At 38.4% G+C, this 16,029-nt stretch overlaps 1 protein-coding gene across 1 annotated transcript; it reads left to right on the forward strand.

The window, feature by feature from the left end:
• Positions 1-9,519: 9,519 nt before the first annotated feature.
• On the forward strand, positions 9,520-14,959 carry LOC106146403 (putative uncharacterized protein ZNRD1-AS1 homolog). Its single transcript, XM_013503061.1, has 3 exons — positions 9,520-10,573; positions 11,718-11,793; positions 13,165-14,959. The coding sequence occupies exons 1-3, from the start codon at positions 10,362-10,364 to the stop codon at positions 13,984-13,986; spliced, it is 1,110 nt and encodes a 369-aa protein (XP_013358515.1). The 5' UTR covers positions 9,520-10,361; the 3' UTR covers positions 13,987-14,959.
• Positions 14,960-16,029: the final 1,070 nt, after the last annotated feature.

Here is a 16,029-nt window from a genome sequence, read left to right on the forward strand (position 1 = left end):
TCTTCACATTGTGAATTGTGTGGTTCTGAGTAGTGTGATGAAATCTGCTGTCCCACTCAGTCATGCCTGTCACGTCTTTGGGAGGGGTGTCCACACCACACTGCTGTGCTGCTGGAACACGCAACTACTGGGAGTGTAAAATTCGGCACCAGTAATGAATTAAAGAGGCAGAGTTTAAAATGAAGGAAGACAAACTTGGAAAAGGGCAAAGATAGCTACTTTCAAAAACTAGAGGACATCAGAAACAAATACGCATGCGTTTTTGTCCTCAGCTACATTTTATAAAGACTTGCGTCCCTGCCCCACATTGGGCACCTAGAATTTTTAACAGTCTGACTGGCTGTGCCCCCAGCCTGGGTACCTCTGTCTACATTCTTCTGGGCATTTCATTCATGTCCTTTTGTGATGGATAAGTGTGGGGAGGGGAATCCTCACAGCAGAGGAGCTTAACAGTTAGATGGTAAGAGGACTTGTGTGTATCCGGTGAGAATCTACATGTAAGTATGTATAGGTATGTATGTCTTTTATATATTAAATAAGAGTCCTTGGTGGCTGCCCCTTGTCTCGTTTCTTATCTGGTAAGAGTGGAGCTAGTTACCCCGGTCTTTCATCTTCCTGGCTACATGTTTTGATTGTAGCCTCTTCCTGCTAAATTCTTAACGTTAACTCTGTTACCTGGTGCCTTCTCAGGTCTGGATTCTCTCTCTTTACATTTGTCTAATTGCTGGAGTCTTAACTCCAGAGGCAAAAGCTGCCTTAGCAAGATTTCCTACTTAATTGTTTAATAAAGCTTAATGAGATCCTATTTTCTTTTTCCTGCCTGTGACCCTCTTGTCCCTACAATGCCCAGCACATGAATCATCCTGTTGTCTGTGTTGTACACATTACCTACCCGTCAGCCCCACTGATCAGTTAAAGGCATTGCAGCACTTGCCTGTGGGTAACCCTTACCTTAATAGTGACCCCAGAGGGCTGAGGATGTGGCTCAGTGGTAGAACTCTTGTCTTGCATGTGCAAGGCCCTGGGTTTGATGCCCAGCACCACCAAAAAAAAAACCCAAAATAATAATCCCTGAGTGCAAGCATAGTGATACTGGCAATTTGGATATGCCAGAAAAGCCATAAAGTGCTTAAATCCAGAAGTGAAACTTCTTGTATTAAGTAAAAACCTTTTATGCTGAAGTTACTAAGATCTATAGTACGTTTTGAGAAACTCCACTCACCTATCTTTTATTATACTGTTATATTTGTCCTATTTTATTAATGTCTTAATATGCCTAATTTATACATTAAACTTGATCTTAGGTGTGTATATATAGGGCAGTTATACATATGGTTTGTATTATCTGCAGTTTCAGGTATCCAGCGGGGGTCTTGAAATGTATGTCTCTCAGATAAGGGGGGGACTACTGTATTTCTGAACAATCTCATATCACTTCTGTTCCTTTGAAGTCTTTAACTGTATCCCAAACCTAACCCCAGACCTGACACTCTAGAATATGCTACAGTCCTAGGTATGTGTGTTAATTAACTTAATCCCTAACAGCACCTTCACAAGACACGAAACATTAAGTCACAGAGACTGAATAACTTTCCCAAGGTCACACAACTAGTGAAGCATTTATGTAAGAGGAAGAAATGTCATAAAAACAAAGAAACTAAAGAGAAAAAGAATTCAGCATAGATGTGGATCTATGTGGGGCAGTGGTTCCTAGATATCTTTTATTTTGCTGAAGATCAGAGACAAAGTTTTATCTTCCAGGCCTAAGTGAAGATTAAAAAAAAGAGCAAAGCTTATCAGGTGCAATGACACCTGCCTACAAGCCGAGACACTGAGGATGCGGAGCCAGGAGGATCACAAGCTCGATGCCAATGTGGGAAATTTAGGAAGAATGCTATCTTAAAATAAAAAGGGCTCCCTGAGAGCGTTTGCCCAGCACATATGAGGCCCTGGACTCCATCCCCAGTACCCCTCCCGTAATGAGGCAAAGTTTTAATTACTTTCTTCCTTTTAGGGATAAAAAGGAAAACGTTGTTAGGATGTCCTGTTGTTGATGAGATACCAGCAACAGTTGTCTGTGTTTTTAATTTTCTTACTTGACAATAAAATGTTGACAACACTATATTAAGTCTTAGTAACATTTTTTATTTCACCAAATGTGATATCTAGTCTGCAAAACACATTGCAGCTCCACATTAGGTCTTGGCAGTGAGAAGATCAGTTCATGTTTCTTGAATAAAAGAGAATGAAGTGAAACAGATTCTTCTTTCCCTCCAAATAAGGTGTTATAAGTACAGGGGATCTTAGTTAAGCTAGTGGGAAAAGCGCCAAAGGACAGACAGGTAGGGGCTGGGGATTTAGCTCAGCGGCAAAGTGCCTGCCTGGCAAGCACAAGGTCGTGAGTTCGGTTCCTGGTACCAGAGAAAAACCAAAAAAAAAAAAAAAAAAAAAAGACAGGTAAACTAAGGGCAGAGAAAAGGGGCACAGTAGTATGGAGTGAGAGGTATGAACAGAGACAGAGATGTGGAGGGAACAGAGACAGGGAAGATTGGACCATTTTCCTCTACTGTTGAGAATGGCTGTCCAGTGTGGTAGAAGTAACTACAAGTAGCTACTGAACTAGCCTAAGTAGTGCCTAGTGCCACCAGGGAAATGAATTTTTTATTTTATTTAAATTAATTTTAGGTTTACAACTACCAATCAGGAAAAAATGCCTGAAAAAAATAATCTACACCCAGTCATATCATTCAAACAGCAGGAAATCAAAGAGAAATTTCTTGAGAAACCACTTTGAAGATATCAATATGTAATACAACAGGCATTGTTAATCTCCTACCACTTTGTAACTCTGTATTGTTTGTACTGTTCTTTTGCTAGTTTGTAAATGGTTGTCTGTCTGTTAATGTTTTCTTCCTTTTATTTCTAAAATAAAAAAAAAAAAAAACTTAAAAAAAAAAAGAGAAATTTCTGAAAGAAACTACAGAGAGAGGGGGAAAAAAACCTACATAGAGGAGCATGGAGCAAGAATTACATCCCATTTCTCCTCAGAAAACATGGAAGCAGAAAGGGAATGGAATGAAATATTTAAACTGTTGAAAATAAATCTAGAATTCTGTATCCACTGAAATTATCCTTCAAAACTTAAAGAGAAAATTTCCTCAGATAAACAAAAATAGAGGGAATTTGTTGGTAGTACACCTGCTTTGCAAGAAATGTTAAATTCTTCAGAAGAAAATTAATATATTTCAGATATTTGAATTTGCATAAAAAAGGAAGAACATTAAAGAAAGAGTGGAAGTAAAATAATTCATTTTTAAAATTAATTGATCTAACTGGTAATAAATGGTTTAAAATAATAGCAACTTGTATTCAATAATTATAGCTTATGGATAAGTACAATGGTAATTATAGCTTATGGAAATGAATAGTAGCAGCGTTATAAGGAATAAGAGGTAGGAACTGAAAATACTGTTATAAGATACCTGCACTATTCATGAGTTCATGTAGTGTTGTTTGCTTGTTTGGTTTTTTTTTGTTTGTTTTTTTTTCCAGTACCAGGAATTGAACTCACGACCTTGCGCTTGCCAGGCAGGCGCTGTGCCGCTGAGCTAAATCCCCAGCCCCAATGTAGTGCTGTTTGAAAGAGCATTTGAATTCATTGTAAATGTATAGTAAACCAAGGGCAACCATTTTAAAGAAGCCAAAAAGAGTATAGTTGATATGCTAAAAGAAAAGAGCTAGAGAATCATATTAAATCTTTAACTAAAACCAAAAAAGCAATTAAAGAACAAGACTAGCTTATAGAAAAGAATAGCTATTAATTCCAACTATATGATCCAACTAGATCATCCATGGATGACAGCTATTAATCAACTAAATCAATAATCACTTTAAATTGCAGTGATCTCAATATACCAGTTAAAAAAACAGAATTGTTCATTCAATATGGTTTGAAAAAAACAAGACCCAATTACATATTATCTACAAAAAAACCCACTTTAAACATAAAAAGACAAATAGATGCAAAGGATAAAGATATACCATGCTGACACTAATCAAAAGAAACTTAGGATAACTGTATTAATTTAATATAAAACATGTAAAAAAATTAAACAGAGGCATTACAGCAGGACATGGTGGCACATGCCTGTAATCCCACCCTTGAAGAGGCTGAGGCAGGAGGACTGAAAGTTTGAGGCCAGGCTGCACTATCTAGACTGTCTCAAAAAAAAAGTCAACATACTGTACAGAGGTACAGAGGTCAATTCTCCAACATGCAACAACCTATAGGTATGCACTTAAGAAAAGAGTGGCAGAATACTTGTGGCATATAGTGATAAAACTGCAAGGAGCGGGCCGGAGATACAGCTCAGCGGCACAAGCACCTGCCTGGCAAGCAGAAGGTCCTAAGTTCGATTCCCGGTACAAAAAAAAAAAATACCACAAGGAGAAATAGATGAATCCACTATTTATAGTTGGAGACTTCAACACTTCAGTATCAGTAGTTGACAGATATAGCAGGAAGAAAATCAACAAAGTCATAGTTAAATCAAACAGCACCATCAGTCAACTGAATTAACTGACATCGGTAGAATTCTTCATCCAAAAATGGCAGAATACACATTCTTGTAGCCAGGCATTGCGGTGCACACCTGTAATCCCAGTACTCGGGAGGCTAAAGCAGGAGGATCATTGCAAGTCTGAGACCAGTCTGGGCTACACAGTGAGCTCAAGACTAGCCTGAACTGCATAGTGAGACCCTTTCTCAAAAGGACAAAAAACAAAAAAAGAGGGCTGGGGATTTAGCTCAGCGGCAAAAGCGCCTGCCTGGCAAGCGCAAGGTCGTGAGTTCGGTTCCCGGTACCGGAGAAAAACAAAACAAAACAAAAAAAAAACAAATCAAAAAAACAAAAAAAGAAAAAGAATAGGCATTCTTCTCAAAACCACACAGAACATACACCAAAACAGGCTACATTCCGGGCTATAAAAAGTCTTAAGAGTAGAAATCACATAATGTTTGCTTCCAGACCACAATGAAATTGCACTAACATCAATTATAAAGATAGCTGGAGAATTCCAAATTCTTGGAAATTAACACACTTCTAAATAACACTTGAGTCAAAGAAGTTTCAAGAGAAATTTAGAAATACATTGAACTAAGTGAAAAGAAAACTACAAATTAAAATGTGTGAGATGAAACAAAAGTAGTGTTTAATGGGGAAATTTATAGCATTAAATGACTTTATTACAAATGATTTAAAATCAGTAAGTTTCTACCTTAGAAAACTAGAAATGTCACAAGTTAAATCTCCAACTGTAAAAAGAAATAACAAAAAACTAGAGCAAAACTTAATGAAATTAAATATAGGAAATCAAAAGGTAAAGTCAATGAAACCAAAAGCTGGTTCTTTGAAAAGATCAATAAAATTGATAAGTAGCTACTGAGATTAATAGAAAAATTACCAATATCAGAAGTGAAGAGGAGGGGCCGGGGATATAGTTCAGTGGCACAAGCTCCTGCCTGGCAAGCACAAGGTCCTGAGTTCAATTCCTGTTACCAAAAAAAAAAAAAAAACCCAAAAAGTGCAGAAGACAATCACTACTGAACCCATGGACATTCAAAGGGTAATAAAGAAACATAAACATCTCTATAGCTATATAGAGATATACAGAATATAAGGGACAGATGGAATATAAAGGATAGAAAGAGGGCTGCTATGGTCACTTGCTGCTGCTTCTTTGCTATTTCGCTACTTTGCTGCCTACCAATAAGACACCTTCAGGCTTATTATCTATTAAGAAATTCTGTCAAGAATTAATGACCTTCAAAAAGAAGTGCTCCAGACCCAAATAACGTCACTAGTAGATTCTTCCAAACATTTTTTGTTGTTGTTCTTGGAATCAAACTCAGGACCTAGTACTTGCCAGGCAAGCCCTGTGCCACTGAGCTATAATAAGCCCAGTCTTGGGGCTGGGGATTTAGCTCAGCGGCAAAGCACCTGCCTGGCAAGCGCAAGGTCGTGAGTTCGGTTCCCGGTACCAGAAAAAAAACAAAACAAAACAAAAAAAAAGCCCAGTCTTCTTCCAAATATTTAAAAATGAAATATACCAATTCTCTACAGGCTCTTTCAAAAGATAAAAGCAGATGAAACACTTTTTAACTCATTTTATGAGGCTAATGGTACCCTAATACCAAAACCAAAGATATTATAAGAAAGGAAAATTATAAATCATTATCTCTCATGAACATAGACGCAAAAATCTTCAGTAAAATATTAGCAAATCCAATAATGTATAAAAAAGAATTACATGTAAGCACTGTGATATATTTGAAATATGCAAGTCTGCTGAACATTAGAAAGGCAATTAATGTAATCGTATCAATGGGGCAGAGATAAAAAGCCATATGATCATATTAATAGACCTAAGTTTGACAAAATCAGTACTCACTCGGATAAAAACTCAACAAACTAGAATCAGGAGAACTTCCTCAACTTAATAAGGGACACCTAAAAAAATCTACAGTTAACATCATACTTTACGGTGAGAAATTAGAGGGTTTCACCATAAGATCAGAATAAGGCAAGGATGTCCCCATACCAGGGGGACATGGTATGTCCCCATACCCCATATTCAGTATCATGTTGGAAGTTCTATTACAGTAAGACAAAAAAAAAAAAAGAAGCTGAGTGTGATGGCACATGCCTGTAAACCTGGCACTTGGGAGGCTGAGGCGGGAAAATTGCTGTGAGTTTGAGGCCAGACTGGCCTACACAGTGAGTTCAAGCCCAGCCTGAGAAACATAGTGAGATCCTGTCTCAAAAAAATAAAAAAAGAAAATGATGTATGTATAGAGAAGAGAGAAATTCCACTATCTTTGTTAATGTATAATACATCTATGTAGAAAAACCCAAAATTCAACAAAAATAACCCCAAAATTGAACTAATAACCAATTAGAATAAGATTGATAGGAGATTAATATATGAAAGTCAATTGCTTTTTCTGCCTATCAGAAATGAACAATTAGAATTTGAAATTAAAAATATAATACCACTGTCATGGCTTGTAGCTAGATGTTCTCCGGAAGCCTCATGTGGTCACAGGTGGAGCTTTTTGGAGATGGCTGGACCTAGAGTGTGTGATGCTGGGATTAAGGATGTTAGGATTGATTCATGGTGCAATGCCAGGATTAAGGGTGCTCCACCCTGGGTGTGAGTGTACACTGAATAGAATATAAGGGACAGAGAAAGGGCTGCTGTTGTCACTTGCTACTGCTGCTTCACTACTTCACTGCTTTGCTGCCTTCTGCCTGCCATCAACTGTTACTCCTCTGTGATGCCCCTTTGCCATGCCACACTATCTTGGAGCTAGGCAACTAAGAACTGAAACCTCTACAAACTGCGAACTACAATAAACCTTTTCCCCTTTATCTTTGGATGTCAGATATTTTTTCTCAGTAACAAGAAAAAAGGAACTAACACAACCACTTACATTTGATACTACATTTTGGTGGTGTTTGCATTAGCACCAAGAGAGATATAAGTATAAATCTTACAAAATATGGACAATATAAGATTTACTGTATGAAAACTATAAACCTCAAATGAAATAAACTTCTATATAAAGTGAGAGATAGTCTATATTCATTGAAGGAAAATGAATAGTATTAAGATGTCAGTTCTTTCCAAGTCAATCTTTGGATTCAGTGAAACCCCAGTCAAAACCACAGGTGGTTCCTTCTACAGGTATCAACAAAATAATTCAAAAGTTTATATGGGAACTCCAAGACCCAGAATAACTGAGACAATACTAAAAGCAAAAAACTGGAGAACTTACACTACCTGACTTCAAGACTTACTATAAAAACTATATTAGCCAAGACAGCAAAGCACTGAAAAACAGATCAATGAAACAAATAGAAAGCACAGATACAGCCATACAAATAGTCACTCCAAAGCTAGAGGTTAATCTGTAGTACACTGAAGTTCATTTCAAGTTCAGCTTACATGAGAAGCTGTTAATAGTACTTTCCACTCAGGAACCATCATCATCTCCTGTGTAAGACAGGGCTTTTCATATCTAGATAAACATTTTTCATGACTTTCTATGAAAGAATAAAATTTAGGAGTATAATAAAATACTTGTTACCAAAGTTAGTTTCTTGGTACAGTTCAAGCCATCTGTTTTAAGAAAAACAAGTCATCTATCACATATGTGAGAGAGAACTCTAAACTAGTTTGTTTCAGCCAGATTTACTATCAAAAAATTTGGGTATTTATTTGGCTGACTTAAATTCTCCTCCCCTTCTAGTTTCTCTTATCAGAAAAGAGAAACAACTTACAACATGGCACTTAAATAAAAACTTTTAGATCCATGTATTTTTCTTTAGGTAAGCTTTACTTTATGTTACTTGGCTAAACAGTCTTACACTCAGATATATATATTTCTTTATTTTTAAAAAAGCTTCTATTATATATTATTCTATATTTAGCCAAAAGGCCAAGAGGCAACGAGGCGTCTATTTACGTTTTCACATGAGATAAAATGACACCACCTAGCACTTATCTTTGACTCATAGACAGTGAATAAGTGACTTCTGCTAATACACTGTTGTCAGGTCATAGGTGTACCAAGGTTTTGTCCAAATCAGTATCATACTGACTTTGACATCTTAGTGGAATGGTTTTTTATCAATTTTTTTTTTATCAATTTTTAAATGACATCATGTTTGGATTGCAGAGCAAGTAAACACTAAAATGTAGACTGAAATTTAATTGTTTTATATGAAAATAGATAAAACAATTTCGATCTCCCAATACTTGAAATTCACTTATTTCTTAAAGCATATATTTACTTTTATAACTTTATTTCTAAATGATACATCTTTTTGACACTTTTGAGTACTTCTTTGCAAACAGCAAATTTGGGGAGGGACAGATTGTCATTTCTAGGAAGAAACCAATTTGTGTATTTTCTCCTTTTTACATCTGTATGTTGGAGGGATGTTTGGGGCTTTCTGGTACTAGCAATTGAATCCAGGGCCTTTGTACTGAGGTCTTTATATCTTAGAGACAAGGTCTTAGAACTGCCAACAGTTTGCACTGGGTCTGTTTCCAGGGAGAGTAAAATTGCCCAGGCAGGACTTCAACTTGTGATCCTCTTGCTTCGGCCTTCCAGACTACTGAGACTACAAGCATATGCCACCACACACAGCTCACCTTTCCTTTCTAAGAATGGACAATGTATTTAAAAGTATACTACTTGTCTTATGTGTTTTATATGGTTTTCAGCCTTTTAGTCTGGCTGTTAATCTGTATGTATGGAACTAACTGTATAAGGACTTGTAAGATAAATAAATGACTCTCATGCTGGCAAAGCAGAGTGGGTAAAGGGAAATAAACAGAATTGAGATGTGTTATGTTCATGTATCAATTCCCCACAATGAATGCAATCATTATGTACTGCAAACATGTACTAATACAAATTTTAAACTTTTTTTTTTTTTTTTTGTGCTGGGAATCAAACTCAGGACCTTGTGCTTGCCAGGCAGGCACTGAGGCACGCAGCTATATCCCTAGCCCTTAACATTTTTTTATAAAGTATTAAAGACCTAGAGACATCTTAGTGGACCACATGTTTTTCGGACAAATATAGCTTACACAAATGGTAAAATGTATCTTGAAGTAAACACAAAGAATAATTTCATTATTTTGTATTTCAATACTGGAATATTTCCATCTATGAGGCTAAAAATATATTAAACTGTATTGAAGTTCAAAACCTCTGGGATGGCAGTATTTAGCTGAGTGACACCAACTAAGTAATAATTACAACATGACTAGGCCTTCAGCATATTCTTCCAGCTCCCATCAATTATTGAGTCTGCATATAGGACCCACTGCCAACAGTTTGCACTGGGTCTGTTTCCAGGGAGAGTACACAATATTTATTCCCAAAACACAAAAATAAAAAGGATGCCCTCAGTATCTTCAAAGCTTTCTCTTCAATAGGCGCCATGTCGTGGAAACACAGCCCCTCTAATTTCTGTGTGTGGCCATCCAGCCTGGCTCACACAGGGAAATCCACTCCCCACCAACAGACTATGCCTTCACATACCGCCTCATAGTAGTCTCTATCTAGGATAGTGATGACACACAGAAAGCTTGTGACTGCTTCTGGTTACCTTAGAAATCAACCCAAGCTATCCTCAAAAATCACAAGTAGGTAGCTCAACATGTGAATGAAGGCCAGAAACTTTAGTGGCTGGAAATCAGTACTCTGCAGAACGGGGAATGGGAGGTTAAAGCACTGGGGTGCAGCTCACGGGAGGAGACGCTCAGAGGAAGAGTGAAGAGCAAAGATGCTGTACATGAAGCTGGCAGCCGACAGGGTGATGGCTGAAGCCAAAGACACAGAAGATAAACACAAGGCAACAAGAACAATGCGAGTGACGAAAGAGGCTTTGGAAAAAGGGGACCCTGGGGGACTCTCAAAGGAGCTAGGAGGGATACAGGCCCAACCCTCCCAGCCTCCCGCAGTGACAGAGTGGCTGGGTCTGAGTACAGAAAACCAGTAAGTATTCTTTTCCTTCCATTTTGGGTATAAGCAATGGAACGTTCAGTGTTCATAACAGAATGAACAAATGTAGCACAGGGATGGGAGTGATGGGAAATGGAGTCACACAGGACACATCTGTCACTGAAACTAGCCCTGGGCCCACTAAGAAACTGCTAATACATTCTCTTTGCCATGAAATAAGGGATAAGGAGTACTTACTTCCTCAGGCTGTTTGAAATATTAAGGAAATATTAAGGAAAGTAATCCTCTTAAGCTCACAACACAGTGTCTACTGTACTGGAATCTCAAAAAACTGCTGCTATAGAAATAATGAACACTTACAAAAGAGATACATGCAATCAGATTCATCATGTTAAGAAATCAGCTTTACTTAAAAGACAAATTGTTGCTCACTTCTTCCAGTCCTGTTACAAAATCTTCCTCTTTGGTTGCTGAAAGCCATAAAAATACTTGTAACCCAGGATGCTAAATACAGAACTATTTCCTTACCAGCCAGGTTAAAAAATGTGTGATCTCTAAGATGCTTAAATGTGACTGTGCTCAATCATAAGGGCCAAATTCTCACTACATTTATCTACACTAAATTTTCAAAAAGCTTATCTAATTATTTCATTTTCCACTTAAAATGTGAGCCTTTGACAAGAATCATAGAACCTGTTATAATTTAATAGCTATGGCTAGAAATTGTTACTAATACCTTTACACATAACTGAACATCAAGTGAATTTAACACCTCTGAAAACTTTTCTCATCAAAACTGAGTTCTTTCTTTCACTACTATACCAAAGCAATGGTCTGTGGTATTTGAAGCCACAGCTCAATCTTCTCTTGCCAGTATTAAAATAAAGGTGCTTCCCATAGCTGCGATCTCAAAGATAACACAGCCCTTGCATCAGAGTGCATTCCTTCCTTGCTTCCTAAGCATTCCTAGAGTGCTTCCTAATGCACTTCCTAGAGTGCATTCCTATCCTTGGGAACGATAGGAGATAGAGTCATATCCTGTTGGCACAGAGAAACACCTTGTATTACGTGTGGAAAGTGGGTCCCAAGTCAGTCTCCTAGTGGTGTTCATTTTGTAACATGTTTCTTGATGTCTTGCTCCAAATCTTGGCATTAATTTCTCTTTTTCACCTTCCAGATTGGCCTGGGCTAGAAATACTCAAGACCCTTGGATGGCAGCAGGTCCCTTTTCCCCACTAGAAAAGAAGATTAAGGTGAGAAAATACACTTTCCATGAAGTTCAAATTCATTATTAAGGTCATAGAGAGTTTATGCTAAAGGTCAAAAGGGCCCAAGTATTTCAAGGCAAAGTGTACTACTAGCTCTTTAGTTTGGCATTTAATTCTCAAGGCACCTGTAATGGTGGCCGGATAGCACTGAATAAAATAAATACATTATGCCCTCTTAAGTGCTTAACCTAGTGAGGGGCATACAAATACTATGTGGTGTCATGAAAGCATTGGATTTTTGTCTGAGAAGCATGTGGAACATCTAAAGAAATACGTTAAGCTGGAATCTAAACATTATAAACATAAATACCATAGTGATGCTGCCATGTTTGGGAGCAGATGAAGGAAGAACATGTGAATACTCATATGGGGAATACCATTTTGAGAAACAGATGTTAGTGCAGCTGGCGCAGAGTCAGCAAATAGTGAACTAAAAAGGTCAAAGAGGTAATCAGGGACCCGTTATGGATGCCAAACTGGAATCTGGGATTTTCTCCTAAAAGTAATAGGACCCTACCCTAGGGCTTTATGTAGGAAAGTGACACGCTTAGATTTACGTAATAAAAAGAGCACTTCGGTTGCATTGGTCCAGTGCATGTCGGGGCAGAGGGATAGAAATGTGGAGTCAGACAACTATGCTGACAGGGCTAAAAAGAAACATGGATGGGTGCAGCATTTTGTTAGAAGCGATTGGATTAATAAGGTGGGTACTGTAAGAAGAAACAGGTAGAGATCTTTTAAGTACACAAGGGCTAGATCCAAAATTGAGAGGAGGGGGCTGGGCAGTGCCCGGACAGCTCTTGTCACCTTCATCCCTATTCCCACTCTAGGGCAGTCCTGACACGATAGGCTGCCTTACCCAGGAAGTACACTGTGACGCAGGGAGCAAAAAGAATGGTAAAGGTATTCACTAAAGGAAGCATTTTCCTTTTAAAGATTATATATATGTGTTAATATAGTATGTGTATAAACACACTTTTGTGCTGATAGGAGTGATTCAATAGGGGTGAGGTTTGGTGACACAGCAAAGGAAATTTGGTAACTGTAAAGCTGGAATTCCTGAAGCCCAATAAGCACAGGTGCAAGCGTTGGCTAAGTCTAAAGAGCAGTGCCAGTGGGAAGAGGGCGCTCCTGACTGTTTCAAGGACGTCTAAAGCAAAGTCCTCACCTACGAGGGAACCCTGCGGTAGAGGGGAGTAAAGAGGATGACGTGACCACAGTACTTGGTTAAGAGACCCTAACTGGGGCAGAGTGTAGGAGCACCAGGCAGGGCTAACAGCCCCTTTGAGATCTGTACCATGGAACTAAAGTCCAGGATACCCAACTTTAAAAGTTCTAATTACTCCCTCTGATAAGAGTTTAGGTGGCATCCATTCTTCAGAAGTGAGAAAACTATTAGCCCAACAATTTCAAAAGGAGCATGAAGCACTTGATAAATTTAAGGCCATGTCTTTTGACTTCTGGTTTGCTAAAGCAAAGGAATACTATTATCAACGACATCAAGAAATGATGAAAGAAGCGCAGAACAAGACAGTTCCAGAAAGGGAAATTAAAGTAGAGGAAGATGAGAAGAGATCACAAAGTAAAAAATCAGAAGACGCTAAAAAATGGGGATATCTAGTGTCTGAGAGGGAACTGAATCATATAGAGAAACACATACAGCGAGCTGAAAGAGCTAGAGGCCTCAGAGACCACAAATATCAACCATTCCCTCCAACAATTCCAAGTGAAAAACTTTCCCCAAAAACATTACCACTGGAGACTGAAAAGAAAGGAACCACCCAGAAAGCACACAAACCTGAAACCAAAAAACACAAGGTGGCATGGGCCCAGGAACAGATGAAGAGACATCAAGAGCGAATGATTCGTGGGAGAAAACTTACAGAGCAGAGAAGTCATCAAAGAGATGCCTGGAAACGCTCTGGCTATGTTCCTCCTGTCCTAAAATCTCAAGTGGAGAAGAAGGAGGTGAAAGAGTCTGAGAGGGTCACGGCTTATCCTATCTTCCAGCCTTACCAGAAAACGCTCATGGAAGTGACTATCCTGATGGAGAAATCGAAAGAGGCTACAATTCAAAAACCACTCCCAAGGGAGCTCTTAAGTATACCGCCATTCCTGAGAAGTAAACTAGAAAAATATAAAGTTTTAAGTTATTTTATTATTGCGTTTCTTTTTTAGCATATTTTATAGTAATCAGTTGAATAAAATTGTAGGAAGTCGACAAAAAAGAAAAAAAGCAATTGGGGACATGTATACTTGAAAAAGTATGGTGTTAAAACAACAGGTGGTGTGATTTTTTTTTTTTGGGGTGTGATTTCATTTGTGTGAAATTTCCACATTAGACACATTTGTACAGAAGGTAGGTTTGTCACTAGTTAGGGCAGAGGTAAGAAAGTTAGATGTGGACAGGAGAGTAACAGTTAATGAATACAGAGTAAGGTGACAGAAATGTTCTAAAATAGATTGTGGCAACAGCTGCACAACCCATTAATCGATTTTAAAACACTGAATTGTATTAAGTGAGTGAATTATACACTATGTGAATTATATCTCAATTAACCTATTTAACAAAAAGAAAAAATGCTAGAGTTTAGAAAAAAGGATGTGATCCAAGAAATGGGGGCAAGGGGCCTGATTCTGAAGGCTCTGAATTGCACTGAAAAGTTCAGATTTTTTAAATACTGAAGGCAGTGAGCAACCAGTGAGAAACTGTCAAGTGGCTTGGAAGAGATCAGAAAGACAGACAGGAACCAAGGAAGCAGGAGATATCAGACCGGCGTCTCTGATAGTAATGTGGGCAAGATGGAGAAAGTGGAGAGACCAGAAAGAAATTAGTGACCCATTAACGCATGGGGTGCTAAGGAGTTGCCAGGGAAATCTTAGGTTTCTGTCCAAGGAAATAATGTGGTAAAAGCACCAGTAGAGGAATTAAAAAAGATTGGGGTGGGGGCAGTTTTATAAATGTTTAAAATAGCCCATATGCTAAACAATAAACCGTTGGTTACATAGATCTAGTATTTTCAATTAGGTTAAGGATCAAAGTTTCAAGACTGTTCAGGATGTAAATGTGTATAAATCAAGAGATGAGGACAGTGGAAAAGAAATCAGAAAAAGAGTAGATATTTCTTGTTCTTTTTTTTTTTTTTTTTGAGACAGGGTCTCACCATGCAGTTCAGGCTGCCTTGAACTCACTATGCAGTCCAGTTAGACCTTGAACTCAAAGAAATCCTCCCACCTCAGCTTCCCAAGTGCTGGCATTACAGGCATGCACCACCACACCCGGCAAAAGCAGGCATTTCATGTGTCAGATACTCAGAACTTACTCACTGGACTCTGTTTGAAAAGGAATTGGTAAAAGTGGTATAACAGACTCAGCAGATTGACGGAAAAGGGGTGCCATTTCCCCATGGTTTGAGGATGTACAGCAGAGGAGACCTCAAGTGATTCTTTGAGAGTAGGGAGGATAATAGCTTGATAAGGGTTCCAGTTAACTTTTTCTTTTTTTTGTTGTTGTTGTGGTATGGGGGATTGAACAAGGACATTCATTTTCTTTTTGTTTGTTTGCTTTAATTTTTCTTTTAGAGGAAGTCTTTCTAGGTCTCTAAGTTGTCCAGGCTGGGCTCTAACTTGAGATTCTCCTGGCTTAGCCTCCCAGAGCGCTGGGATTATATATATGTACCGCTGTACTCAACCACAATTTTTTTTTTTTTTTAGCTTTTTGAGACAGGGTCTCACTGTAGTTCAGGCTGGCCTTGAGCTCACTTTGTAGCCCAGGCTGGCCTCAAACTCACAGTGATCCTCCTGCCTCAGCCTCCCAAGTGCTGGGATTACAAGCATGTGCCACCACGTCCAGCTACAATTAACTATTTTTTAAGATGGGAGTGGAGCATAGTTGAAATATGGCTAGATAGAGCAGTCTCCTAGAAAGAGCTAGAATCCAGAGCCTTTCACAGAAAAGACAGTGCTACCCTAGAGATCACATAGTAATGAGAAAGGATGGAAAAACAGAAAGCTAAGGAACAGGAGAAAGAACCCTAGAAAACATCCAGGGCAGATCTGAAAGCCCAACAGAGATCAGAAGCACAAAGCAGCATGCGGAAGGATGGACCCAAGCTAGTGTTACTGAGGCAAGTAGTCTGGCCTGGCTTCCCAGAGGATTTAATAGCTCCTTGTATGCAAGTTACAGGCTGAACCATAAGACATTACTGATATTTGACCAAT

This window comes from Chinchilla lanigera, unplaced genomic scaffold (assembly GCF_000276665.1).
Source record: "Chinchilla lanigera isolate Chin_1 unplaced genomic scaffold, ChiLan1.0 scaffold00076, whole genome shotgun sequence".
Taxonomy (NCBI): domain Eukaryota; kingdom Metazoa; phylum Chordata; class Mammalia; order Rodentia; family Chinchillidae; genus Chinchilla; species Chinchilla lanigera.